This window comes from Lissotriton vulgaris, unplaced genomic scaffold (assembly GCF_964263255.1).
Source record: "Lissotriton vulgaris unplaced genomic scaffold, aLisVul1.2 SCAFFOLD_1034, whole genome shotgun sequence".
Taxonomy (NCBI): Eukaryota; Metazoa; Chordata; class Amphibia; order Caudata; family Salamandridae; genus Lissotriton; species Lissotriton vulgaris.
The window spans coordinates 56737-83902 of NW_028251847.1; the positions used below are offsets into that span (position 1 = coordinate 56737).

Sequence of the window (27166 nt, forward strand, 5' to 3'; positions counted from 1 at the left end):
CCAGCGGGGGATGCGACCTATCAAGGGCTACATCCAGCACCGAATTAAAGTCGCCTCCCTTCAGCAGTGGCCTCACTAGATAGTGGGCCAGGGAACCCGACAGTGTCACGAAGAAGGCTAATTGGTCCACATTAGGTGCGTAAATGCTGCCAATATTTCTGTCCTTACCTCCCAGTTTACCCGCTATGGCCACAAATCGCCCGTCCGGATCTATTGTGTGTTTGGTCACCTGGAGAGGGACTCCAGCTCTTATCCAAATCAGCGCGCCTCTAGCATAAGCTGAGTATGTAGTATTGTATAACTGTCCCCTCCATCTGCGCTGCAATGACAACCCTTCTGTTTTCGTGAGGTGTGTTTCCTGTAGGAGCGCTATTTGCACTCCTCTGCGCACTAAGTAAGCATGTACCTTGTGTCGTCTCGTCATAGTATGCAGCCCACGTACATTCCAGGCAATACATTTCAGATTAGATAATTCAACCATTGTCCCACAATGCTCTACTCACTCTCCTCCGCCCGATCTCTATTTGGGCCAGATATAGTAGCTGCCCTGCACCGATGGCGTACCCACCCTCCAACAAAATAACACCCCCAAATCCCTTTCCTTCCTCCTTGCCGGCCCTATACAGTTGCAGCCAGCTGCACGCGTCGTCAGGGGTGTAAAAAAAATGTGGTCGTACCGTCCAGTATTATTCGGGGCCTTGCCGGGAACAATAAGGAGTACTGTATACTCCCGCTTCTCAGCTCCCGCTTTATCGCTAGGAAAGAGGCTGTCTTGCGCTGAGTTTCTTAGGTATAATCTGGGAAGATGTTGCCCCTACTGTTCTCTACCTGGAAGGGACCGTTCAGCCGGGCATTGTTAAGAAGTAAATCCCTGTCCCGGTAGTGCAGCAAGCGCGCAACCACTGGGCGCAGGGGGCGTCCCTGCTGCGGCAGCCTGGCTGGAACTCTATGCGCCCGTTCCAGAGCGTAGAATGATGACAATCCCTCGGGCGCCACCACCGTTCGGAGCCATTCTTCTAGGTAACAAACCATGTCCCCCCCTTCAATTTTTTCCGACAGCCCCACTATTCGGATGTTTTTTCATCTATTTCGCCCTTCAGCGTCCTCTGCCCTCTTTCCAGTGCGTCAATCCGGCCCAAGACACCCTTCATGGCAGCAGAGAGTGATTTTTGTGTCGGTTCCAGAGTGCTGATCGAGCTCTCCACCTCCTTAACCCTGTCCGAGAGCTTACCGTGATCGGCCCTGAGCAGTCCTAGGCCAGTCGTGACCTGTGCTATATCCTGTTGGAGCGCCGTTCGTGTGTCCGTTATCGCCGTCAGGATCTTGTCTAGTTGGTGTTGAAGGTGCGGGTCCCGTGGCGTCTCTGGGTCCAACTGGTCACTTCTGTCCTGCATCTCCACGTCTGATGTAGCCTGTGTGTTGCCCTTGGCTCCCTTTGGTTTCCCCATGGTGCTCGTGGCGTCCAACACTGATCTGGGCGAGCTGTGGACAAGCTGGGTAACAGCAACCAAGCCTTGACAAGCCCCACTTCAGTTCGCTAGTCGCCGCTCTTCAGTAAATATCTTCCTCTGCCTCTCTCCGATCGGGTTCAGGTGGAGTGGTGTGGGGGGTCGACCATCAGGCCATTCAACTCGTGCCTCGGGGACGCCAGGTCAGGACAATACCAGCCAAAACTTATCATCTCCCAGCTTCATTCGGCTTCTGCGGCTCGTTCACCGGTTCCGTAAAGGATCCACAGGGGGTTTCAGACCGGTCAGCGGCGGCGCCCGCCCCGGCGACCGCAGCGGATCACCACGTGCTCTAGGCCTCCTGTAGTTCGTCCGGGAGCCCAAGCGCAGGATGACTCCAGCACCCGTGGCCTGGACACGGGCGGGGGGGAGGAGGGGGGAGGGGAGGGGAGGCCCAGCATCGCGCCTCCAATTGCAGCCGCCACCGACCTTCAATGTTCCTCCTGGGCCCTCGTCCTCTCCACTCCACCTCCACCTCCAACGCTTCAGGCACTCTCCGTCCTCCACGCGGGCCCTACCAGGCCCCAAGGCTCAGGCCGACCGCCCTCTCCGTCACGTTCCGCCTCTGGTCTTCCGCTCAAGCCCCAGAAGGCAGGCAGTGTGTCCGCAGTGGCCCCAGCGCACTTCCCGGGTCGCACCATCAATGGGGGCCGCTAACAAGTGCTAGTATGTCGATATTAGCAAATCTCGTACTCGGTACCCCAGCGCCAGCCCCGCCACTCAGCCGCTGCAATGATCGTCCCCCCGGGGGACCACGAGTAGATGCCTCCAGTCCCTGGTTGCCCCGCAGTGCCCAGAAGGGCGGAACGTCTCATCCAGGTCTCGGCTAGGCTGAGGCCGAGCCCACCCGGGGACCGACGGGGCCCCGGTTGGCCCTACCCGCCTCCTCAGCACTAAGCACCCCAGGGGCCGAGCCGGACCGGTATCTCCGATGTGAGCCGCGCGGCGGGCGTGCTCCGGAGCCGCCGCGCGGGAGTCAGCAAGAGCCGTCAGCCGCCCAGGCAGCCGATATTTCCTCAATCCCGCTATGGGGGGGGGGGGGGGATTCCACTCAAACCCCCGGCTCCACAAGATTGCTGGCCGCTCCCGATAAGCTACCTTGGTGCTGGCGCCATTTTGTTCTCGGTGCGGACCGAGCCGTCGGAGCTCGCCTGGCTCTGCTCGCCTTCCACAGGCTCCGCCAGGAGCCTCCGATGTTGCCTTCCAGTGCCCCTTCCCACACAATAACTCGTGGGTTGGGGAGCCTCCAGCGCCCGAATACTAGGATTAATGGCGGCTCGATCGCTGAGCCGAACGCTCAGGCGACCTCCACCATCGCCCCACTAGCTACAGTATGATTGCGGTTATTAAAAATGTAACATCAGATAGCATGGTAAGCCTCTGCACGTTCTCTCTTTTTTCAAATTATGCTCGACTGATCTTCTACTCTGTACAGCCCATCCTATAATTTGTGTAGCTTATTTAATGTTTTGTTGAATTCTTTCTAAACTTTTGGCTTTCCTATTCAAAGTGCTGTCTCTCACAGGCAGGGACGTCACAGCACAGTAAAAATATACAAGTCACTATTCATAGTGCACCAACCAGGATTCAAATTTGCGACCCTCCAGTTTGAGACGAAGACATCAGAAATTATAACACTAAGCCCAGTGCCCCAGGCGATCTGAACGGCATCGGAGTTGAGCCCATTTACGTAAATGCAGGCCATAGGCTGTGTGTCCAGCAGCTTCATACGAGATCTCAAACTCCCAGGCGATCTGAACGGCATCGGAGTTGAGCCCATTTACGTAATGCGGGCCACAGGCTGTGTGTCCAGCAGCTTCATACGAGATCTCAAACTCCCAGGCGATCTAAACGGCATCGGAGTTGAGCCCATTTACGTAAACGCAAGCCACAGGCTGTGTGTCCAGCAGCTTCATACGAGATCTCAAACTCCCAGGCGATCTGAACGGCATCGGAGTTGAGCCCATTTACGTAAATGCAGGCCACAGGCTGTGTGTCCAGAGCTTCATACGAGATCTCAAACTCCCAGGCGATCTGAACGGCATCGGAGTTGAGCCCATTTACGTAAACGCAGGCCACAGGCTGTGTGTCCAGCAGCTTCATACGAGATCTCAAACTCCCTGACATACCAAGCCGCCTAAACGTCTCGATCATAAAAGACTACTCCAGGGAGTCAAATGCCTTATAGGCATCAGCTGACTTCATGTCTACAGGGTGTATAGAATCCACAATCCCCAGAGGTATAACAGAGGTAAAGTCAGGGCTGACCTTACTCTCTAAAGTGCTAGCTTGGTCAAGCAGTAAGGCAGGACCAGAGGACAGTGTAAAGCATATGTTGTACACACTCAGTCAGCAAAAGGTTTCACACACTCAAGCTGCACACTAGAGTCAGGGCCCATATGCGGGTCCCTTGCCCGCTGCACCGCTGGAATCAAGCCACACCCTACAGTCAGGGCTCAGACATGGTCCCGTGCTTGCTGCACCACTGGAATCAAGCTGCAGCCTACAGTCAGGGCCCAGATATGGGTCCCGTGCTCGCTACACCTCTGGAATAAAGTTGCACCCTACAATCGAGGCTCAGATAGGCTCAGATAGGCTGAAACCAGACTTGGGTTTCTGTAGAGTGATCCCCGAATATTCTTGCCTGTACTTTCATATAATACGTAAGTGCATTCTGGGGGTTGTAGTATCCGTTACTTCACTAAAGACAGTGGTTTAAAAAAGAAACTCCATGCTTGGAGATGTGTGCCTTTGTCATGAGCCATCTGGGGCTCAATCATAACTCCGGATACTTTTCAAAAACTCGGATTATGAGCTCTTAAAATAAAATTAAATGTCTGAAAAGGAGCATCTCTGGGCGGTGAGAGCAGCGGCTGAGGCATTCCACACTCCTCCTACCCAGAGGACAAGCCAGGACAGGCCTCTCCTCCTACCCCAACATGGCAGGTTTCATAACAACACAGGACAGGCCTCACCTCCTTTGCATCACCCCACTAGGACAAGACAGGTCTCTCCTCCTACCCGCGCAGGACAGGCTTCACCTCCTCTGCATTCCCTTGGACAGGCCTCAGCTCCTCTGCACCCTTGGACAGGATTCGCCTCCTCTGCACCCCCTGGACAGGCCTCACCTCCTCTGCACCCCCCTGGACAGGCCTCAGTTCCCCTGCACCCCTGGACAGGATTCTTTCCTCTGCACCCCCTGGACAGGCCTCATCTCAACTGCGCCCCTGTACACACCTCACCTCCTCTGCACCCCTGGAGAGGCCTCACCTCCACTGCACCTCCAGCCCAGGAAAGGCCTCAACTCCTTTGTACTCGCCTGGACAGGCCTCACCTCCTCTGTATCCCCTTGGACAGGACTCGCCTCCTCTGCACCCCCTTGGTCAGGCCTCACCTCCTCTGCACCCCCTTGACAGGCCTCACCTCGTCTGCACCCCTCCTGGATAGGCTGCAGCTCCACTGCAACCTCAGCCCAGGACAGGCCGCAACTCCTCTGCACCCCTGAACAGGTCTCACCTCCTCAGCACAGTATAGGCCTCACCTCTTCTGCACCCCCTGGACAGGTGTCAGGGGGCAGGAAAAAGGAATCAAAGCTCTTCTTTGTTCCGCAGTATCTGCCATTGAACCGGCATTGCAAGGAAAACCCTCTCGCTAAAGGTCGGGGTTGATTATAGCGCGGAAACGGGCATTCTCCCCTGTACTACCAACAGGGAGGACCGTGGTGCAAGTTGCCGTTCTAGTTCTGAGCTTGTGGACACAGGCGCGAGGTCTAGACTAGCTGTGAAGTGCGCCGGTTGATTTTAGAACCGAGGCACTTCACCAACTGATTTTCAGAGATTAGTCATGTTCATTCTGTAGTCTAGTTAGATAGAAATAGTGCAGTTTTGTGCCAGGCTTAGGCGCAGGTTAGAGCTCTTCGGTGCGTCGGTTAGTTAGTTCGGTAATTTAGAACTAGAGAGAAATACAAATTTAAAGTAAATAAGGAAAAAGAAATATAAAGAGAAGAATTAATACTTACCCATTGAATACTTCAGTTCCTGATTTCTTTGTCGCTTGGTTGACAGCGGAGGCTCCAGAAGGTTCCCAAGTGAGAAGTAAGAAAAATTCAGAAGATAAGAAAGTAAGGCAGAGAATGAATGAACGAATGAGTGAAAAAGAATAAATTAACTCACAGGTAAATAAATGGTGCTAAAATGTTGTTTATAAAACCAAAGAATAAAATACTTACATTAAAGAAGAAGAGCAAATGCCATAGGCACTCTTGGTAAGGAAATATATATATATATCACTGAAAAAACCATAGGTTATAGACTATATATAGTTAGGAATTAGCCTTTAAAAAACCTTGGAAATTCACTGAAAAAACCATAGGTTTTAGGCCTTATATAGTTAGGAATTAACATATAAAAAACCATTGAAATTCCTCCTATATAGTTAGCTGGACATTTTATTGATATAAAACCAATGAAATTCCACATATAGTTAGTTGCACTAACTATATATTTCGCGCATCCGCAATCCAATGCTGATGATGTCACATATTACATCATTCATGACATGGTCAGTGACATCAATGATGACATCATCCAGTGTCTGTGTGTTTTTGTAAAGTTTAAATATGTTTTGCATATTGAAGAATGAGTGGATGTATAAGAGTATGGATGAAGGATTTGATTGTATAAGTGAGTAAGTATGTGTTAGTATATCTGTGAAAATGTAAGCTGTTATGTGTTTAACTGTATAGATTAAGAAATCAAAGTGTGATTGATTCTTTACCGGACTGACTAGGTGTGCGAGTAACTATGTAGAGAAAGAAAGTGTAGCAAACTCTAAGGGCGTAGATAATCCCTAGAACATAATCCAAACAGAATAATAGACCCTCCAACACATTCAAATAACTGTGTGCTGAAACAGTAATTTATACAAAAATTCTTCAATTTATTTGTTTTGTTTTTAGTATATTTTGTTTGTTATTTTTATCCTATGTATAAATTTCATTTACTTGTTTAGTTCATTGTTCACATTTAAAAAGAACCTTGGTATATAATACATAATATTCAAACATAAGCAAAAATTTGATTATTTACAACTAAAGACGTACAAAGACAATAGGTGAGAACAGAAAAAATTACATAACCACAATTACAAAAGCAAATTAACCCAGTGATATACGAGATATTCAGTCGTTGGAATGATTGATGAAGGCAATGCGGTTGAATGGAACTACGCGCGTTTCGGCCCAAGGCCTTCGTCAGGTGACCGTCATTCGTATATTATAAATAAATAGAAAAGGTGATATAACACAACAATGGACAAGTTGACGAATTAACACTTCGTTTCCTATGGCGACAGTTTTAATTTCATTTGTATCGAGTCAGTTATGCTTATTTGTTCCTGCAAAAAGACTTTCTACGCACTGAGTCACGTGTAGATTATAGTGAGTCTAGTTAATTGGAGATAGAAGCGAATCCTTAAGATCTTTATTCCAATGGGCTGATTCTCAGATGTCCGATGATTAATATTTGTAAAGTATTTTCATGGCAACCCGCAGAAAATGTCAAAGCTTTTGGTCATTTTCCTTGTAGTTAATCTGCACTTGATATAGTGACGCTGGCACATGTACGGGCTGAGAATAATAGATTATGCAGCCACTTTGTATTGTGACTTTCGTGCGTTCAGACGGGGGTTCTGGTCGGTCGATTCTTCTGAAGTCCGCGATCTACTTTCAGAAGAATCGACCGACAGATTAACTACAAGGAAAATGACCAAAAGCTTTGACATTGTCTGTGAGGTACGGGCCCCGTGTTGCCAGTTGCCGGCATGCTGACATTAAAAGCTGAATATAAAACTTTTCTCTCTGTGGCCTCAATTCCGAAGGGATTCCTGTGCGTGTGTTTAATATATATATATATTACCTACTGGCGTGTCGCCAGTAGGTATATATAGTTAGGATTATTTGTCTATGGAACTTTTGAAAATTCTATGTCTAATAACTTTGGCGTTTGTGGACGGAATCGGCTGAAATTTTCAGGAAAATGGCACATTTTGTTTCTGAGCAGCCCCCGTAAATTTGGGGGGGTTTCGTCAAGGGGGGGCCGAGAAAAAAGGGGGGTCCCAAAACGCGTTTTTCCCATGTTAATTTCCATAGGGCCTTTGGCCTCACTTTTAGCTCGAACGGCTGAATGGATTTGCACGAAACTTGGCAAAATTGTAGGGACTGTTAGCCCGATGTGCCTTTGCTAGGTCTCAATATATGTGCTCCAGTGGATTTTGAGAAATTAACGTTCAAAACAAGATATATATCTGTAACAGCGCTCCGGGCTGCGCTCCGGTCCGCTTACTTTTCGCGAAACGGAACTTTGCGATGCGAAGCTGATTGGCTCCCCGGTGTCTGTCAACATTCTAAACAGTCCGGAGCGGCCGCCATCTTATCTCTCGGTAGGATCGAGAGAGAAGAAGAGGTGAAAAACGAAGGGGGAATTTAATGAAAGGGGGCAAGGTATACCCCTCTTGACCCCTTAGGAATGTTGTTGGGGTTTTTAAAGGGTCCCGTGGGGAAAATAAAAAAAAAATTATTTTTCACGGTAGAAGCGCTTCCCGGGCCGCGAACTGGGCCGCAAACTGGTAGCGAAACGGGAATTCGCCATTTTGTGCTTCGTTTTAATTAAATTACTAGGTATAAGGGGGTGCGGGAGACCATTTTGTGCTTCGTTTTAATTAAATTACTAGGTATAAGGGGGTGCGGGAGACGTATCCTAATCCCTTATGTTTTCTGAGGGTGGCTGAGGAGGCTCATATATGTTGATACATGTCTTCCAGCGGCTGTGCGTGAGCTTTTTTTTTTTTTTTGCTGCGTGACGTCTGTTAACGTTCGATTCGAAGGAAATCAGGAAGTGTTGACCACCAATTTGTCAGTGCGATAAAATATTTTGTTATAAATGAATCCTTATTGATAAACATTGTTTGCGCCATCTTGCCTTTTTTCCAATGCCACAATTTTGTTGTGCACGGCAGCCATTTTAGATGCCAGGCCGGTCCCAGGCTATCACCTAGCTCTGCGGATGTAGTTTATGGCCCTAGCTGTAGAGAATCCAGACATGCCAACCCTCCCGATTCAGGCGTGAGACTACTGATTTCAGTGCTAGTCTCCCGCCTCCCGATTCCTGCAAGCAAAAACCCGGGGGCATATTACCAACAACTAGTGATAATTTATGTCTCTAACTTGTTTAGAGACAAAAATTATCGCCGCACATCGGCGATTTTTATCGCAGATAAACCTTGCTATTAGCAAGGTTTATCGCAAATGCGATAAAAAACGGCCGCAATGCATGAATATCGCTGAAAAGTCAGCGATATTCATGCATTATCCAGCAAATGTTCTTAGCCATGTTATCCACCTCCAATTGGATAACATGGCTAAGAACTGCTCGCAAATGCGATAAAAAACGGCCGCAATGCATGAATATCGCTGAAAAGTCCGCGATATTCATGCATTATCCAGCAAATGCTCTTAGCCATGTTATCCACCTCCAATTGGATAACATGGCTAAGAACTGCTCAGGGCAGGTGTTAGCTTGTGGAGATATTCGCGCTTAGCGCGAATATCTCCAAAATTTGGTAATAGGAGATAGCGATGTAAGGGACTGTTTCCAGTCGCTAACATCTTGGCACGCCCACTTTGCATGTCATTAGTGATAGATATCACTGACATGCAAAGCGGGGCCCAAGATGGTCGCTATCTCCTTTTAGCTGTCACTAACTGGTGTTAGCGACAGCTTGGTAATAGGGAGATAATTTTATCTCCGCTTTCTTGGCTTTTAAAGCCAAAAAAGCGGAATTAAACCCCCTTGATAATATGCCCCACGATTCCTCGGGGGTTTCAGCTGACAGGGCTTGGTATTGTGTTACGTGCTAATTCTTCCAGGAAACGTCAGAGGGTCGATGCAGGGGTTCTAGAAGGGGTGATAAACCATTTAAGCCTCATGAACAAGCGCATGGTCTTTTAAAGATCTGTGAAGTACTCGGGGCGGCGGTGTGTGTGTGCCCTCTTTCAGGAGCGGGCGGGGGGGGGGGCACTGCCAGCAACTTGCCAGGCCAGGCAGTGTTCAACAATTGCATCACCCTTTCTCTGCCTGCTATTGCGCTCCATGCTTCGGAAAGGTAAGACAAAGAACGTGCATTTGAGTTTGAAATGTCCGATCCTGTAGCAGTACACTTGCAAAGCCCACACGTGACAATAACCCGATTCAAGGCCCCATTCTCCCGATTTTTTAATAATATATAGTACTCCAAAAAAGTAGGTTTATAAAACTTTATTAACTTTTAAATATAACGAACGTAACAAAAACTGTAAATATATTTAAACATTTTTTGACAAAAAAAAACAACAATGGTCCGAAGCTGTCTTTTGTGCGAATAGTCCCAAGGCAGCACAACGTGCTGAGTTGTGAACGGCACCCAGGTGAAGAACCATCCCTTCTTTAAACCCCATGGTGACCAACTAAGTGCAGGTTTTACATAAAGTAGTGTTTACCTAGAGTGGTGCTGTGTAGGACACTCTGAATGGAAATTAACCAGAACTATAACGATAACAACAACAACAACAATAATATAACTTTTATGCTTAAATTACGCAAACATTTAGCTAATCTGCTAAAGGGGGGAGTCGCCATTTCTTTTGATAATTTATTCACCCATCCGTAGCCTCTCTCTTCTCCATTACAATGTGTTTCTTGCTGAAATTAACCAGAACTATAACCATAACAACAACAACAACAATAATATAACTTTAATGTCCAAATTACGCAAAGATTTAGCTAATCTGCTAAAGGGGGGAGTAGCCATTTCTTTTGATAATTTATTTATCCATCCGTAGCCTCTCTAATCTCCATTACAATGTGTTTCTTGCTGTCGCTAGCTGATGAAAAAACTAAAGTGATAACTTCCTCATCCTTATTTTGTCTTTCTTTGTTCCTTAAGATGTTATCTGTGTCAACCTCTTCCGAGAATGCTGATGCGTTAGGGATTTTCTTGTGTTTCTTAATAGCATTGGTGTCTGCACACTTCTTTGTCAATTCTGTTTATATGATAACTGCTTCATAAACAGACGATATCTTTGTTTAGTCATTAGTGTTAAGTGTGTCTGAAACTACAGTGCCGTTCTGTTTTTCTTTCTTCAGGCTCTACAGAGTTTTGTGTGTTGTTCTTTTGAGCGACAATTATTCCAGAGGTTTCAGGTTCACTTGTTTTGTCCTGCAGTGAGTTAACAGCTTTAGAGACTTCATGTTTATTTGCTATGTCCTGCTGTGCGTCAACTGCTTCAGAGACGTCAGCCTCATTTGTTATGTTTGACTAGATCCTGGACCTGCCCGGCCGCGCCCAAAATGGCTCCGGTGTAAATGGGACTCGTAACTGCTTGTTGTGTACTGGTTGCCCAACCTTGATATCACGAGATACGTATGCAGTTGTGAAGCACATGGCGGAGGCTCGTCTGCTGTAGTGGGGCGCCCCTTTATCGTTTCAGTTGCCATTCCGCCCGCTTTTCGTACACTGTGCCTTTTCCGCCATTCAGCTGTTTACCGCCCGCTCTTACGGCTACAGCGTCTCGCTCACCATGTAGTTGAGTTGCTCCCACTCTTGCGGTGCAGCGATAGGCGGCTGCCACAGGACTCTTAAAATGGCGGCCGGCTCTTCGGATTTGGGCCTGGTCCAGTAAAATGGCCCTGGGACACTTTGGAACTCGGACGCTTGTCTGCCAGGGCTTGGGTCCCATTCTCGAAAGCGTCCCCTCAGCCTTGAAGATTCTACAAAAGTCTTGGGGGACCTCGACTCTCGCAGGCTTCCGGTGGGGAGCGGCTGCCATGATTGCTTGCGGAATGGCCACGACGGAGCTACGAGATGGTGGTGCTCTCATGGTGACGCCAGCTTCAGTCTGAAACATCCAGAAACAAGGTGGGGCTTTCATCGTTTGGGAAAAAAAATGTTTTAATCCAATGAAAAGTGTTATTTTTAGGTCACATGACCTAGTCTTACATCATTAGGAAAACAAAAGTAAAATGAACCAATGAAAAGTTTTATTAACAAGTCACATGACCTGTTATGCTTACGTTACGCGCTGCGCGGCGCGCTCTGGATCGTTTCCGGGAAGCTGCGCCTTGCGCACCGGAGCACTTCCGGGTGCGCTAACGCGGCGCGTCATATGACGCATTACGCGACAACGCAGGTCCAGAATATAGTCAAAATGTCTCCACCAACCAGCGGTCGGAATACAACCGCTTTCAGCAGTCCAAAAAGTTCGGTTAAATCTTAATCGCAAGAGCGGGCGGTAAACAGCTGAATGGCGGAAGAGGCACAGAGTACCAAAAGCGGGCGGAATGGCAACTAAAACGGTAAAGGGGCGCCCCACTACAGCGTGTCTTCAGGTCAAACGGATTGTGGGACAAGGTCCAGAATGGAAGAGTCATCAAAAGGCAAAAAATTCCGCCGGACCCCGGGAGCCGGCCGCCTATGTCGGGGGCGATCTCAGGCCACACCAGGGCAACACGACTTGGGGAGGGGGCAGGAGCCAAGCGCCCCCTCTCAGTCCGCGCCATCTCACCGTCCCTCGGGGGCCTCCGTCAAGCGGTTTAGGGAGGCACCGTATCACATTGTTTTCCAATGCAGTCAGGTCCACAAACGAACCCCACTTACTTTGAATAGTGAAGCTGCAGCAGGTGCAATAAGGTTTAAACAGTGTAACAAGCGCTGCTTAGAACTATGAAGTATGGCACTCAACATCCAGGACTTATGCCATTTGTGTAAGGCAGTGACATCGAAGCAACTCAGGGACCAAAAGCATGAACGAACACTCACGTATGAAAATCTTATTTGGGGAAGGGGCAGGATCCAAACGCCCCCTCCCAGTTCGCGCCACTACACCGTATGTAGAAAATCTGAAGCCATCGTTCTACAAACTCTCAACGCTTGCTATCAGTGCATGAGTTTCATGCTCGATCGATTGAGCTAGCCGGATCGGGCAACAAAAAGTATAAAATAGTTATGTAAATAGTTATTTAATAAAATGTTTTACCCTGTTTCTTTGCTGGTGTGTTGTCTATATTTATAATATTTGCATAGGGTTTGTCGTTATTTTGGGCGGGGTGGGTGGCGGAGTCGAGCTGTCTTGCAGCCCTCATGGTGTGGAGCTCAGTTCATTTCACTATTTTCGTATTTCTCATGAAGGGTTGTTCCTAATGTTTGTATTTTACCGAGGTCAAAAAGAGATCGAATTAGTGGTCTACTGATTTTGCTCGATTACTTTTATTTTTTTACACGATTTTTTACTATCTGCAAAGACTAAACAGAGTATTGCGACTTTGTGCTTGTTTGTAAATAGAGAATGATCCAAAGAGAACCAATTCTAAAACAGTAAATGCTTGGATAACAATCAATCAAATGGAGAGACAAGCAGGTACGCCGGATTACAACGGGGGTAAAGGTCTGCGTTAACTACCGTTCACTATCTGCAAAGAGAGAGTACTACTAAGAGAAAAGAGGGGAGGGGGGGGGGGCAGCGTTCAAAGCACATCAGCGTGCATAAACACGAAAACGTTTTTACCTATCACGCACTTGACATTTGACAGCTTTTGATATTTGCTATTAAAAAACCATTGAAATTCACAGAAAAAAACATAGGTTATAGTCCATATATAGTTAGGAATTTGCATTTACAAAACCTTGAAAATTCAATGAAAAAACCATTGGTTATAGAACATATATAGTTAGGAATTTGCATTTACAAAACCTTATTTTACTCGCATAAAACCATTGAAATTCCATATATAGTTAGATGCGCTAACTATATATTGCGCACCCGCAATCCACTGCTGATGATGTCACATATTACATCATTCATGACATGGTCAGTGACATCACTGATGACATCACTGATGACAACTCAAATGACATCACTGACAACATCACAGATGACATCATTCATGTGTTAATACGATGAACCTCTACAGACTCTGATATAACCTTAGATACACTCAGTGAAAACAGACACTCACAGATTGTCACTCATCCATGGAGTTACTCATACACCTAGACAGTCATGCAAAGAATCAATCACACCTCCATTTCCTCAACTATACAGTTATACACACCTTACGTATTGAAACATATTCTAACACATATTTACTCTCTTATACAATCACTGATACAAGTTTTCAATGATCCATGCAGCCACTCACACATTCACTGGCTCTTAAACACAGTAATTTATATATGTCAACTCTCGCATGTACTGTGTTTTACATATGTACTTACTTTGACATGTAGCATTGAGATATCCAATCACTCACCAATACACTCATGCACACAGTCAACCACCCATACAGCTGTTTCCACATGCAGTTTTGAACCCATAAATCTAGTGAATCAGCTGTTCACACATCTATGCACAGAGTCACACACCTCCCAGCCACTCACACACATACTCAGTCTCCCATACAAATACTTGGGCAACCAATCAATAACCCATATAGTTACTCATATAGCTACTGATCAACACATGCAGCAGTTTACAGAACAACAGATATAATGATGCACAAAGTAATACAGTTTAATCACTAACCCATGCACTCAGTGAGACACATTTAATCACTCCCTCATACAATCAGTCATGCACCTACTAAATCCTTCATCCAGACATTTATACATCCACTCATTCTTCAATATGTAAGACATATTTTAACTTTACAGAAACATACAGTCACTGGATGTTGTCATCAGTGATGTCATTTGAGTTGTCATCAGTGATGTCATCAGTGATGTCACTGACCATGTCATGAATGATGTAATATGTGACATCATCAGCAGTGGATTGCGGGTGCGCGATATATAGTTAGCGCATCTAACTATATATGGAATTTCAATGGTTTTATGCGAGTAAAATAAGGTTTTGTAAATGCAAATTCCTAACTATATATGTTCTATAACCAATGGTTTTTTCATTGAATTTTCAAGGTTTTGTAAATGCAAATTCCTAACTATATATGGACTATAACCTATGGTATTTTCTGTATATATATATATATATAGGCTTCACAAATCAGTTCAATACGAATTGATAGCCCGGACAGCTTTTCTGTGCAGTTATATTAGAGATTTATAAATCTCTAATATAACTGCACAGAAAAGGTGTCCGGGCTATCAATTCGTATTGAACTGATTTGTGAAGCCTATAATTGGGGATTGCCGGTGCCCGGCTCCGACCGCCCGCTGACAGTGCTTCTTCACTACCGGCACTCGTGAAAAGAATATATATATATATATATATATACATATATATATATATATATCATTTTAATATCAGAGTACTGTTGCTTCTTAGAGCACTGCTGCATTTAAAACAGCTCTGGTAACCCTTCTTAGTTTTAAAACACATCACAGAACAATTGATTTTAAATGGTGTAAAGCAAGGGTGCTACAGACTTTCAATAAATGTAACCTAAAGACATAGTTTAAAAACAGAAGAATGATTAAAAACAATAAGAAGGGATAAAGGCTAGGGGAAAAAAGCCACATTACAGAATTGCAGCTACCACTGACACTGAAGTGCACTTCTTTTTAGGTGAATGTCGTGGCCGTCATAATTGTATCATATCTTTCCTATTGTTTGGGTCATAAATCATTAGTGCTCGTGAATATTAGACCATCGTTGCCCGTAATTTGTTGGCCTCGAACTCATAATTGTTTGATAAAATATGTGCTCGTAAATATTTTCTATTGTTTGGGTTCTAAATCATCTTTTCTATTGTTTGCGTCGTAAATCATTCCGTTTCCTTTTGTTATATGTAATGTGTCATTTCCGATGTAATGTCTTTTGGCCCTTAATGCGATGTAATGTGTGCCGCTTTAAAAGTCATTGCGGTGTCTTAGCATGCGGCGCGGTAGCATGCGGTGTGAAGCCATCTGCGATGTAATAGTCGCGATGCGATGTAACGCGATGCAGTGCTTCCGATGTAATGGGTGTTTCCCGTGTATGTCTGTGAAAGCTCAGACAATGCTTCTTTTCCAGGATTGCACACTCTCGGCGTTCTCGTCCTGCTCACGTCTGCTCTCTCTGTAAGCACAGTATTAATACAGGTTGCTTAAAATTCAGCATGCTTGCCCTGAAACTGCCCTTTACTGTGCATACCCTACTAATTTCTGTTTGCAGTCATATCCTATTATTGTGCTATGTCGGTAAAATACCATCTGTACTGTGCATCTAACACTTTCAGCCTGGAAAAAGGCAAGCAAGCATCTGCTGTACCTAATTAACAAGTGCCTTCTTGCATCCTGCATCCTGGTGCTTAAAGTGCATATGTGTGGTGTTCAATTGCTTGTTACCAAAACCATTGGAACATCTATACAAACATTGGTGTTTGGCATGCCTTGGATATGGCCGCACTGAAGGCTCCCCAGCGGCTCCAGCCGCAACAAGGTGCTACGCTGGGCGAAAAGGTAGAGGCGGCTCTGGCTGCACCTCCGGGCGGAATAGTAGGAGGCAGCTCCAGCCGCAGCAGGTTGCTCCACGGCACCCGCCCTGCCGGGTGGAAAGATAGAAGCAGCTCCGGCCGCACCGAAGGCTCCCGAAGGCTCTAGCTGCAACGGACAGCTCAGCAGCTCCGGCCTCGGTACCATGCACGGGAGCCCTGCAGAGTCAGCCGCCGTCTTCCTTCTTCCCCCTCGCGGCGGGGCGGGCATTCCCGGCCGGCCGTGTTGGGATTGGCCGGCCGGCCCCAGCACTTCCGGGTCGCCCCGGGCAGCGCGGCGGCCCGATTTCAGGCAGGCAGGCGGGAACAAAAACGAGGTGGGCACTTAGCCGCTTCTCTTGCGGGTGGCAGGGCTCCCTCCCATCACGGAAGCCCTGCAGAGTCAGCCGCCATCATCCTTCTTCCCCCTCGCGGTGGGGGTGGACATTTCCAGCCGGCCGCGCAGCACTTCCGGGGCAGCGCGGCGGCCCAATTTCAGGCAGGCAGGCAGGGACAGTGCGCGCACGCGTATAGATATATAATTGAATTTAAATGCAATTTTCTCAGCAAATACTAGACGGATTTACACCATTTAAAGAAAAGCGTAATCTGCGAACCGGTCTCTTCCATTTTGCCAAATTTCAAATAATTCAGTTCAGCCGTTCGGGCTGTAGCCGAGTCTAAAGGTCCTATGGAAATTAACATGGGGAAAACACGTTTTGGGACCCCCCTTTTTTCTCAGCCCCCACTTGACGAATCCCCCCCAAACTTTCAGGGAAGGAGCGGAGCGGAGCGAGCCATCTTCTTTGCGAAATTTGCGAAGATTCATCAACCAGTGCCAAAGTTATTCCCAATAGAATGATGGGGATTTCCTATGGAAACTAGGTCCTAACTATATATACCTACTGGCTACCGCCAGTAGGTAATATATATATATATATATATATATATATATATATATATATATTATATATATATATATCTCGCTCCAAGTTCCACCTCGGCGCATCCAGCACTCTTGCCGACGGGTGCCGTCAAGAATGGAAGTGGGTCCATTCAAAAATGAGAGCTCCAGTGTGAAAGCAGCACTCACGGGGTTCCTTTGTCCATTATTTCAGCGAGGACGCGTTTCGGCGGTTTGCCTCATCAGCTCGCATGTAGAAATAAAACAGCGTGTTGGTGGCAGTACTTGAACTGACACGTGGCTTTTCATTGGGCGCAACATATAGAAGGGAGGAGGGGATTGGCTGATGGTGAACCAATGGGATTACTCCGCCTTCGTTGTTTTAATTAGGACACACTCGGGAAAGTTCAATTGTTATTCTTTCATCTTGTGCCGGTATGGCGCCCCCAAAGTGTCCATTATCACTCCTCCCTGTGCCACAGTCCTTTCAAGAGTGCCTTGTTTGTAGTTCCGTTGAACTTTGTGGAGGAGCCCCCTCGTCGAACCCTGGGCTCTATGGCATCCGGCGTGGGGATCGGTAACTGCCCGGTCCCACCAGCATGTATCTGGCGACTATGTCGACGCCAATGCCTCAGGTGCCCAGTGGTGGTGCAGAACGCCAACATAAATCTCGCTCCAAGTTCCAACTCGGCGCATCCAGCACTCTTGCCGACGGGTGCAGTCAAGAATGGAAGTGGGTCCATTCAAAAATGAGAGCTCCAGTGTGAAAGCAGCACTCACGGGGTTCCTTTGTCCATTATTTCAGTGAGGACGCGTTTCGGCGGTTTGCCTCATCAGCTCGCATGTAGAAATAAAACAGCCTGTTGGTGGCAGTACTTGAACTGACACGTGGCTTTTCATTGGGCGCAACATATAGAAGGGAGGAGGGGATTGGCTGATGGTGAACCAATGGGATTACTCCGCCTTCGTTGTTTTAATTAGGACACACTCGGGAAAGTTCAATTGTTATTCTTTCATCTTGTGCCGGTATGGCGCCCCCAAAGTGTCCATTATCACTCCTCCCTGTGCCACAGTCCTTTCAAGAGTGCCTTGTTTGTAGTTCCGTTGAACTTTGTGGAGGAGCCCCCTCGTCGAACCCTGGGCTCTATGGCATCCGGCGTGGGGATCGGTAACTGCCCGGTCCCACCAGCATGTATCTGGCGACTATGTCGACGCCAATGCCTCAGGTGCCCAGTGGTGGTGCAGAACGCCAACATAAATCTCGCTCCAAGTTCCACCTCGGCGCATCCAGCACTCTTGCCGACGGGTGCCGTCAAGAATGGAAGTGGGTCCATTCAAAAATGAGAGCTCCGGTGTGAAAGCAGCACTCACGGGGTTCCTTTGTCCATTATTTCAGCGAGGACGCGTTTCGGCGGTTTGCCTCATCAGCTCGCATGTAGAAATAAAACAGCGTGTTGGTGGCAGTACTTGAACTGACACGTGGCTTTTCATTGGGCGCAACATATAGAAGGGAGGAGGGGATTGGCTGATGGTGAACCAATGGGATTACTCCGCCTTCGTTGTTTTAATTAGGACACACTCGGGAAAGTTCAATTGTTATTCTTTCATCTTGTGCCGGTATGGCGCCCCCAAAGTGTCCATTATCACTCCTCTCTGTGCCACAGTCCTTTCAAGAGTGCCTTGTTTGTAGTTCCGTTGAACTTTGTGGAGGAGCCCCCTCGTCGAACCCTGGGCTCTATGGCATCCGGCGTGGGGATCGGTAACTGCCCGGTCCCACCAGCATGTATCTGGCGACTATGTCGACGCCAATGCCTCAGGTGCCCAGTGGTGGTGCAGAACGCCAACATAAATCTCGCTCCAAGTTCCAAACAAACTTTTTGTAGAAACTGAATTGCCGGAGGCCAAAAGGGCAGCCTTGTTCTATAGGGGTTTGAAAGATGACTTAAAGGATGCTTTGTCACTGATCCCAAATCGCCCTACAGACGTTTCAGCTTTGAATGATCTCGTTTTATAGATAGACTATCGACAAACGGAAAGAAGGGGTGAAAGATGACGTGAATTTCGGCCCAGTGTACCACACTTTGACCGGGTCAGAGCAGAGGATGTTAAATCTTGTGATAGAGAACATGGAGTCGAACCTGTGCAAATTGGAACTATTAGAGGCCCCCTTCCCAAAGAAGAGAAAGAAAAGCGTCAACAGAATAATCTATGGCTTTATTGTGGTATTAGTGGACATTTTGTAAAGGAATGTCCCAAGACGCCAAAAACCTTCAAGAAGGAAAACTCTCTGCACCACCAGTAGAAGGAGTTGGGCTGGTGGTTGCTAACAAGGATATAATTCCAATTTCTCTTCAAGTGGCCTATACTCTACAATCTTCATCTCCACACCTCATTCTGACGATGACCCTAAGATTTCGAGACAGAGTTCTTTCAGGAGTGGCCATGATGCTGGACTCCGGTGCTACGGGGAACTTTTGTGACCTCAAATATGCCTCGAAAATTGGTCTGACGGCATTACCTAAAAAAAGAAGTGAGGCAGCTAGGGCTGTTGAGGGTACAAATTCATCTTCCGGCCCCAGTCACAGGGAAGTTGTGTAACTTGTTTCCGTCGAAGTTCAAGAGGAAGAGATTCAATTTAACTTGATTGATGCTCCTCAGTTTGGAATCATCCTGGGTTTGCCTTGGTTAACTGAACACAACCCAATAATTAACTGGAGTGATCGAACCGTGAAGTTTAACTCAAGTTATTGTTTTGAGAATTGCTTCGAAGAAAAGCGGAAAGAGTGAGATGGAAATCCAGCAGCTTTATTATGTAAGCAAAAGATGATGGTGTGTGCGGTTCAAACTGTGAGTCTTACGGTAGAACATCAAGAGTTTGCTGAAGTTTTCAGTGAATCGGAATCAAAGAAGTTGCCCACATCGGTCGTATGACTGCAAATTCGATTTGGAACCTGGATCTAATCTTCCTTGTAGCCAAATGTATGCGCTTACTGTAGCTGAAAATCGTCATCTTAAAGATTACATTCAGAAATACAGAGAAAACAGGTTCTTACGACCATCATAGTCCCCCATTTCTTCATCATTATTTTTCATTCCAAAACGTGACAGATCTGAGAATGTGTATAGATTATCGTACCTTGAACAAGATTACAATAAAGAATCGTTATCCTCTTCCCCTGATTTCAGTACTTCTAGATCATGGGTATTCACAAACTTTCTCTCGGGGGCCAAATTTATAGTGTGGTTTGTGGCCGAGGGCCGCACCTGTGGGGCCGGGGGCAGTGGGGGAGGGGGACGTGTCTAAAGCCAAAAAAACTGAGACCATGAGGTTGAACACAGGTCCCGGCAGCGGACGCTTTCGTCCACTAAGTCACAGACCCAGCACACACACACACGCACCTCTCTCTCTCTCTCGCTCTCTCCCCCTCACTCTGACTGTCTCCCTCTCTCTCTCCCTCCCTCTGTTTCCCTCTCTCTCCCTCCCTCTGTCTCCCTCTCTCTGCCTCCCTCCCCATCTCCCTTCCTCTGTCTCTGTCTGTCTCCCTCCCTCTGTCTAACTCCCTCTCTCTGTCCCCCTCTGCCTGTCACCCTCTTTCAACCTCCCTCTGTCTATCACCCTCTGTCTCCCTCCCTGTCCCCTTCCCTCAGTCTCCTTCCCTCTGTCTCCTTCCCTGTCCCCTTCCCTCTGTCTCCTTCCCTCTGTCTCCCTCTCCCTCTCCCTCTGTATCCCTCTCCCTCTGTCTCCCTCTCCCTCTGTCTCCCTCTGTTTCCCTCCCTCTGTCTCACTCTCCCTCTGTCTCACTCTCCCTCTGTCTCACTCCCTCTGTCTCCCTCCCTCTGTCTCCCTCCTCCCTCTGTCTTAAAGTCCTTGCAGATTAACTGTTCTACTCTTCTCTGCCACGATGCCCCAGGAGGTACCAAATATTTCCGTAGAGTGATTCCCCGAATATTCATGCCTGTACTTTCATATAATACATAAGTGCATTCTGGGGGTTGTAGTATCCGTTACTTAGGATAGGATAGGATGTGAATTTGTAGAGCGCGAATTGCTGCCCGGAGGCGTCCAAGCGCTAAAGACAGTGGTTTAAAAAATAAACTCCATACTTGATGGAGATGTGGGCCTTTGTCATGAGCCATCTGGGGCTCAATAATAACTCCGGATACTTTTCAAAAACTCGGATTATGAGCTCTTAAAATAAAATTATATGTCTGGAAAGGAGTATCTCTGAGCGGTGCGAGCAGCGGCTGAGGCATTCCACACTCCTCCTACCCAGAGGACAAGCCAGGACAGGCTTCTCCTCCTACCCCAACATGGCAGGTTTCATAACAGCACAGGACAGGCCTCACCTCCTTTGAATCACCCCACTAGGACAAGACAGGCCTCTCCTCCTACCCGCGCTGGACCGGATTCACCTCCTCTGCATTCCCCTGGACAGACCTCAGCTCCTCTGCACCCTTGGACAGGATTCACCTCCTCTGCACCCCCTGGACAGGCCTCATCTCCTCTGCACCCCCTAGGACAGGCCTCACCTCCACTGTAACCCCAGGACAGGCCTCACCTCATTTTCACCCCCTGGACAGGACTCACCTCCTCTGTACCCCCTGGACAGGCCTCACCTCCTCTGCACCCCTGGATAGGCCACACCTCCTCTGAATCCATTGGACAGGACTCACCTCCACTGTATCCCCTGGACAGGCCTCACCTCCAATGTAACCCCTGGATAGGCCTCCCCTCCTTTGCATCACCCTCACCAGGACAAGACGGGCCTCGCCTCTTCTGCACCCCCCTGGACAGGCTTTACCTACTCAGTACCCCCTGGACATGCCTCACCTCCTCTGCACCCACTGGACAGGCATCGCTTCCTCTGCACCCCCTGGTCAGGCCTCATCCCAACTGCGCCCCCTGTACACACCTCACCTCCTCTGCACCTCCATGGACAGGCCTCAACTCCTCTGCACACCCTGGACAAGCCTCACCTCCTCTGCACCCCTTGGACAGGCCTCCCCTCCTCTGCACCCCTTGGACAGGCCTCAACTCCTCTACACACCCTGGGCAGGCATCACCTCCTCTGCACCCACTTGGACAGGCCTCACGCTTCCGCACTCCTGGAGAGGCCTCACCTCCACTGCACCCCCAGCCCAGGACAGGCCTCAACTCCTTTGTACTCGCCTGGACAGGCCTCACCGCCTCTGTACCCCCTTGGACAGGACTCACCTCCTCTGCACTCCCTTGGGCAGGCCTCACCTCCTCTGCACCCCCTTGACAGGCTTCACCTCGTCTGCACCCCTCCTGGATAGGCTGCACAGCCACTGCACCCCCAGCCCAGGACAGGCCTCAACTCCTCTGCCAAGTACAGGCCTCACCTCTTCTGCACCCCCTGGACAGGTGTCAGGGTGCAGGAAAAAGGAATCAAAGCTCTTCTTTGTCTCGCGGTACCTGCCTTTGAACCGGCATTGCAAGGATAACCCACTCGCCAAATGTCGTGGGTGATTATAGCGCGGAACCGGGCATTCTCCCCTGTACTAACAGGGAGGACAGCGGTGCAAGTTGCCGGCCTAGTCCTGCGCTCCTGGACACAGGCGCGAGGTCTAGACTAGCTGTGAAGGGCATCAGTTGATTTTAGAACCAAGGCACTTCACTAACTGATTTTCAGAGATTAGTCATGTTCTTTCTGTAGTCTAGTTTGATAGAAATAGTGCAGTTTTATGCCAGGCTTAGGCGCAGATTCGAGTGCGTCGGTTAGTTAGTTCGGTAATTTAGAACTAGAGAGAAATACCAATTTAAAGTAAATAGGAAAAAAGAAATATAAAGAGAAGAATTAATACTTACCTATTGAATACTTCAGTTCCTGATTTCTTCGTTGCTTGGTTGACAGCGGAGGCTCCAGAAGGTTCCTAAGGGAGAAGTAAGAAGAATTCAGATAAGAAAGTAAGGCAGAGAGTGAATGAACGAATGAGTGAAAAAGAATAAATTAACTCACAGAGTTAAAGGGTGCTAAAATGTTGTTTATAATGCAGGTTACCAAAGAATAAAGTACTTATATTAAAGAATAGAAGAGGAGCAAATGCCATAGGCACTCTGGGTAAGGACATATATATATATATATTTATTTATTTAATGCGATTTTATATAGCGCGAACTGTTGCGTGTTTATCTAGGTTCCTGATCGATACTGTGACCTTATGCCCCTATTTGGCTATAAATCCATTTATTCCCTATATTGGCATAACCGTTCAAGTGCGATATTCAGAAAGTCATCTCTGGCCTCACACGAACAGAGCCACATTCCAGAATAGTTCTCTGCCACTTCCTTTGCAACCAATTAGTGCAATGACAGAGCAGAAGTCACTATCTGATATTCCTAGATTAACACTCAGAGTTCTTCAACAAGATAAAAACTCAGCAAACCTGGAAATCCCCGCTTGCTGTGTTTTGATTAGTAATGGAACTCTAATGAGCAACTGATAGCTATCACTTCCTAGTGACATCTTTAATTGACGTCTTATGTCCAGCAAACTTGTGTCAAACCAGGCACCTGTCAGGTATAAATACTACCAACGTTGCCTTAAGCAAAGGCTGTGTTGCTGAGCCTGTTGCTAGCTGTCTGCTGCTGCCCCCGCTGATAGCTGAAGCTAGCACCCTGTTGCTGCAGCCTGCTGCCCATCGCCCGAAGCTGCTGATACCATTATCGCTGCTAAAGCGCGAACGATGGTGTGGTGAGCTTAGAAGCTGAACAGCCGTCCCTCTGCGAAGAGCCCAGCAGATGCCAAGCTGCCCGCGGACGCTGTCCCCCCTCCTCCTCTCGACGCGCTGAACAGAGCTCCAGCGTTTCTAGTCTGCCCTCGCGGGTGACTGGGATATCGAGTGCCCCCTGAAGGAAATACCAGACTTCCATCATTCTATTCAGAGGTATGGTGTTGACTAAACCCTTAGAAGAGAATTCTTGAAGCAAACCTTGGCAAAACCAACTTAACTTAAAGCTACTTACTTACTCCCCTTCCACGTGTTAGGCTTAGGTCAGGTACACTGGGGTAGGCTTAGTTAGAAGCACCAGTTGAGTATGTTAGCCTAATGTATATATGAATGTATATATGTTTTATTACTTTTAAACCATTGTATGGCTAAGAAACCATATCAATGCTTTTACAGTTCTATTTCGCAATACTTATCTTACTGTACGTACTTTTTATAATAACAAGTCTTGCAATTGTGGCAATACATTTCTCTTGTACGAGAAGAAAGACTGTTCAATAAATGTTAACCCTTTATTGACAAAACGCCCGTCTCTCTATTCTCTGCATACCGTGAAAGTAAACTGCACTAACCTGACTGAGTGAAATACCTGTCTATTGTTTCACACAACCCTAGAGATTGACTCTTGATCTGAGGAGCAAAGTTGTCATGTTGCACGGTTGTTGGAAAGCTGAATCCCTTTTTGTCTGTGCCAGGGAAGCTGATCACTTCCTATGCAGAGAAGAAAGTTTCCAGTGACCTCTGAGCTAGTTGGTAACAAACCCAATTAAGTTTAGCATAGTCAGTGGAGGCCTGGAATATCCGCAGTTCCACGTCGATACTACTGTTTATGTTATTCCAATGCGCAGGGCCTAGTGGGAAACTAGGAACTACACTACATGGCGCCCAAACGTTTGGTAAGGCGATAAACTAACGCAAGACGTTAGAGTAACTCGGTCGTGCATATTTCACACAGACCCCTTTCTCCCGTAAATACTCCAATAGACGTCTGGAGTGGGTGAAAGGATAAAATCCGCCCGACCTTAGTAGGAAGAGATTCCTATGTAAAGCTCTGGTTTATTCAACGTTGAAGGATACAGTGTTCCAAAATATTGTGCACCTAATCTTTGTCTCCTTGGAAACCTACTCTGCAAACCTTGCATTTATACAATGCCAGGAGAAAACGGAACCACTGGGGCCGCAGTAAATGCAACTCAGCAGGATTCCGACGATACAGTACCGGGTGCAATAATCATCCCGGCACATTTAAGAAAATCTATTACTTTAAAACTTATAAAAAACGGACTGACACCTCAAGGTGGTACAGTAATTTTCGTGATAGAGGCTCACGAGTATCGGCAGACAGAGGTATTCTATTCATGGATAAACTTTCCAGCGGCAAACGCTACAACAAAAGAGTTTCACTATTACAAAATAGAGGAACCTCCGGAAGAGTATGCTCCTTTCGAGGAGATTGAAATTCCACTTAAATTTCAAGAGCACTTGCTCTGGTTTATTGGCGCCCTAAAACATAATGATCACATTACCAGGCTCGGTCCACTAGGTAGACCAGGAGCAACGTGGCCGGTTCTAGCCAGCTACACACCACATCCGGACATTGAAAAAATGTCAAAAGAAGATCTCTTAGTTAACATAGGAGAATTAACAAAAGCTTATAGAGAGTTAGTAAAATTATTTATTAAAAATAATTCAAACACTCCTAAAAAGAGCTGGGATGGAAATAAACAATCCACTCCCAAGGAAAAAGTTTTCCAGTCCAGAGGAAGGTCTCCTCGACGGAGGGAAAGAACTCCGACTCGAGAACACCAGTCTCCCCAGAGGGAGCCCTCTGAGAAAAGATATAACCTTAGAAATAGGGATAATCTGAAAAAACCTGATAGATATCAAAGTATTGATACACGTCCCTCTCGATCTTTTCCACAGAATTCGGAAAGAAGAGGACGGTCAGACCCAGGAGAGCACACCAAGTCCAAAGACAAGGAACCTGCTCAGAGTAAAAAATCTCAATTTCAGAAAAAGAAGGTAGCCAGTATTAGAATAATCAACCATGCCGAGAATACTGAGGACACAGTTGAAAAACGGGGAGTGGGCATTGACAATGTTGGACAGTGCAGCAGAAATCAGTATAGCGCCCAAGATCTTGATGAGTCATCTGGAGACAGTGGACACGAATGAATACATTCAGGTTGAAACTGCCGACACCAGACTTAGCGAGCCCCATAAAATATACGAAATAACATTGCGTATAGAGGGTGATAAGACTAGGAAAATAAGAGGTCTATTTTGGGATAAGCTCTCAAAAGGCTATGATATTCTGTTAGCTGAAAAAGATTGGCCCCCAGAGTTTGTCAGGGAGTGCCCTCGTGGCGAAGAAGTGATTATGCCTGCCTTCTCGAATCACATTCCGATTCACAAAAAATATACATATGCAAGGAAATTGGCAGTGGCCCAGGCACCTGCATTATATAAAAATCATGTAGGATGGGATGAGGATTCACCTCCTCACAAAATCCAATTAAAAAATGAACCAACTGCCCAACGGCAGTATCCCATTAAGCAAGAAGCTAAAAAACAAGTCAGGGAGATCTTAGATCAACTTGAATACCAGGGGGTGATTGAAACATGCACCTCTCAAATGAACAATCCTTTGTTTCCTGTCTCCAAGCCAGACAATTCATATCGTCTAGTTTTGGACTACAGACACCTTAATACATGTTGTAAAACTTTTGCAGTACAAAACTCGCATAGTGCAGCCCTAATGAATAACATAGTTAGGAAAAAATATAAAACGACATTAGACATATCTAATGGTTTCTTTTGTCAAAACATTGCACCAGAAAGCAGATATTTGACCGCTTTCTCAGCATTTGGGTCGCAGAAAAAATTCTGTCGACTCCCACAGGGGTTCAAGAACAGCCCAGGACTATTCTCAGCTAGGGTAACAGAGTTACTACAAATATATGATGATGAGGCATTATCTTACGTAGATGATATCTATCTCACAGACGACGACTTGGATACTCACTTGAAAAGAGTGAACACCATTATACTTGGGTTCGCAGCAGAGGGTTACAAATTCAACTTTAAAAAGTCCCGAATTGCCCATCTGACAGTACTATTCTTAGGGTACGAATTATCAAGTGAAGGGAAAAGCCTAGCGGACAACTTCTTAGAGAAGTGCGCTGTACTCCAAGCTCCAAAAACGCTGAAGAATTTACAATCCATTCTAGGTTTTCTGAATTTCGGAAGAACTTACATTCTAAATTACGCAGAGAGGGTTAAACCTCTCTACGAACTAATTAAACCTGATTTTAAACAAATCAATTGGACTCAAAAACACACAGAAATTTTGAGATCACTGCAAACAGACATGTTAGCGAAAACTAAATTAGATACATGTGACAACACACGTGATCTTGTAATCCGAGTCATCCCAGGAAGATGTGGATTCACGTACCTGACCTCTAATGAGGGAGAAAAGGTACCAATAGCTTACAAATCA

General features: G+C 46.8%; 1 protein-coding gene across 1 annotated transcript in view; it reads right to left on the minus strand.

The window, feature by feature from the left end:
- Positions 1-27166, minus strand: part of LOC147662747 (uncharacterized) — a 418861-nt gene that overhangs the window by 19576 nt on the left and 372119 nt on the right. The window contains 1 exon segment of the mRNA XM_086950928.1: positions 22741-22805. Within this exon segment, the coding sequence (XP_086807054.1) occupies positions 22741-22805 (65 nt within the window).